This window comes from Perissodus microlepis, chromosome 8 (genome assembly GCF_051167445.1).
Source record: "Perissodus microlepis isolate ML-2025 ecotype Zambia chromosome 8, ASM5116744v1, whole genome shotgun sequence".
Lineage (NCBI taxonomy): Eukaryota > Metazoa > Chordata > Actinopteri > Cichliformes > Cichlidae > Perissodus > Perissodus microlepis.
This window is the reverse complement of record NC_140468.1, coordinates 18473990-18476331: the sequence shown is the minus strand read 5'-3', so window position 1 is coordinate 18476331 and position 2342 is coordinate 18473990. Positions and strand designations below refer to the sequence as shown.

The window sequence follows — 2342 nt, the reverse complement described above, 5'->3', positions numbered from 1 at the left end:
AGATGCAGTTTCGATGTGCGTTGGGTGATTTTGTCCCAGGTTCCGCGTGTTTGGGTCAATTTAATGCGAATTGTGCAAAATTGTTCACGGCACGCGTTACTTCCAGCGGGTTTTCCTGGAATAAAAGTTGTTGGCCGGCGCGGATGGAGGACAACGAGTGTGCCGGCGTGAAGCCCAATGTCTCTGCTATCAGCCCGTGATGTTCCGCTCGGTAGTATTCATCGGGAGTTTTTATATTTGTCAGGAGTTGGAGGATGAAGAAACACAAACGGGACGGCGCCAGTTCCATGGAGTCCGCTAGATCAGCTGCTGGCAGTTGGTGTTCTCAATCACGTCCGCAGATAGGCTTCATAGGCTCACTAACGCGCCTGTGGAATAAGACACTTAAACTGATCCCGGGTATTAAAGCGTGACTTTGTGTGGATGAGATTTTTTATTATTTATAAGCAGAAATAAAGTAGCGCATTGTCCGATAACCTGGACTTAGAGGAAAAGCTTCATTTCTGACTGCGCGTTTATTTCGCTCTTCTCGACGTTCCTGTGCACAGAGCAGGGTGACACTTACACCTTCCAGGACTTGCTGGTTAACTTACTCAAAACAAAGAAGAACAAAAAAGTCATCATGACGGAGACATCCACGGCTCCAGCCAAAGCCAAGAAGGCATCCAAGCCCAAGAAGCCCGCTTCTCATCCCAAGTACTCGGACATGATTAAAGCGGCTATTGTTCACGACGCGAGCCGGAGCGGAGCGTCCCGTCAGTCCATCCAGAAGTACGTGAGGAAAAACTACAAGGTGGGCGACAACGCCGATGTCCAGATTAAAATGGCCTTGAAGAGACTGGTGGCGGCCGGGACGCTGCGCCACACCAAGGGAATCGGCGCGTCCGGATCCTTCAGGCTCACCAAACCGGAGGACTCCAAAAAGTCCACCAAGGCGGTAGCGGTGACGGCCGCCAAGCCAAAAAAAGCGGCTAAACCCGCCAAACCCAAGAAGGTGGCCAAGCCCAAGAAGGTGGCCAAGACACCGGAGAAACCCAAGAAAGCAGCTGCGAAGAAAGTGAAGAAGGTCGCGAAGAAGGCTACGCCAGTAAAAGCCAAAAAGGCACCGGCGAAGAAACCCAAGGCAGCCAAGCCCAAAGCAAAACCAGCAAAGAAAGCAGCCAAGCCCAAGGCAAAGACACCCAAAAAGGCAGCCAAGACATCAAAAAAGAAGTGAATGGACAATAGCGGAGGCAAAATCACTGTAAATACTTAAGGAAATGTTTTCGTATATGTATTATTTTTGTAAGGTGTCATGCAAACTTATACTGTTTTTACCAGTAGTTTTCTCTCCATTTGCACTATAGCCTAAAAAAGCTGTAGAAATAATTGTGAGCATTGTTTTTTTTAATTATTGCGTTAATAATAATAATACTGTTAATTCCCGTCTGATCCTCGGTTACTTATAGGCTAGAGTGAGATCTTGCTGATAAGGAAAACTTGTATATACAGTGGAAGTCATGAATAGTTGTTGTTAGTGCACGAGGTCATGCTGAAAATACAAATGTTTCAATGTTGAGCATTGTTGAGCCTTCACAATGTACAGACCATAGGAGGCGAGCGTCAGCAAGAATTTCCTAAAGCCTCTATAGTGGTCATTCAGACTCCATCCTGTATATATTTTTTTCCATGTTCAGACGACTCATGATGTACAAGCACCACTCTGTATTCAGTCACTTTTGAAGACTGCTTACACTGCGACCCAATAAACCTTTGTCATCTTCTAAAAAACAAAAAAGTGTTTTCAACTTATTGCGCGCATGTGCGTAATTCGCTTCGTGAAGCGGATGGATAAAATACTGTGCACAGCAAAACTCTAAAGGCTTATATGTCATTTATTTGGCTGCAAGGACAAAGAACACAGTGTCCTCAGTTTTGGATGTGTGGATATTTGGGATGACATATAAACCCTCTTTTCTATAGTATTAGTTATGCGCTGGGATTTAACAAAGCCCACCTACGGAAGCCTTAATGAGATATTTTAATCGCATAAGAGCTGATTAAATACAGTGAAACTTGAGATGACTTCAAGTTATAACGTGGCAATTTACACTAGGAAGCAATAGTGTTACTTATCAAGTGCAACCTGCTCTCCGTGGGTGCAGACAATGGGTTTGATTTATAATCCGAGTGACATAAAGCACGAAGCCTGCCCACAACAGAGCGGGAAATGTGCACAGGAATAAAGCACTTTAATACAATGAAAATGCAGTTGTATACAATGGCAGGGGCATTAAATAACTGGGGGTTAACGCTTTTTAGTGAAACACACAATTCAAACGCTCCTACATAGAGGACATACA

The 2342-nt window shown here is 44.7% G+C and overlaps 1 protein-coding gene across 1 annotated transcript; it reads left to right on the top strand.

Moving 5' to 3' along the window:
* Nucleotides 1-356: 356 nt before the first annotated feature.
* On the top strand, nt 357-1777 carry h1-0 (H1.0 linker histone). Its single transcript, XM_084937943.1, has one exon. It carries the CDS (start codon nt 623-625, stop codon nt 1214-1216), a length of 594 nt encoding a protein of 197 aa, XP_084794069.1. The 5' UTR covers nt 357-622; the 3' UTR covers nt 1217-1777.
* The last annotated feature ends 565 nt before the right edge of the window (nt 1778-2342 follow it).

Bases quoted from the DNA above. Each gene is read 5' to 3' on its own strand.
- h1-0 (XM_084937943.1), top strand. From the start codon at position 623: ATGACGGAGACATCCACGGCTCCAGCCAAAGCCAAGAAGGCATCCAAG.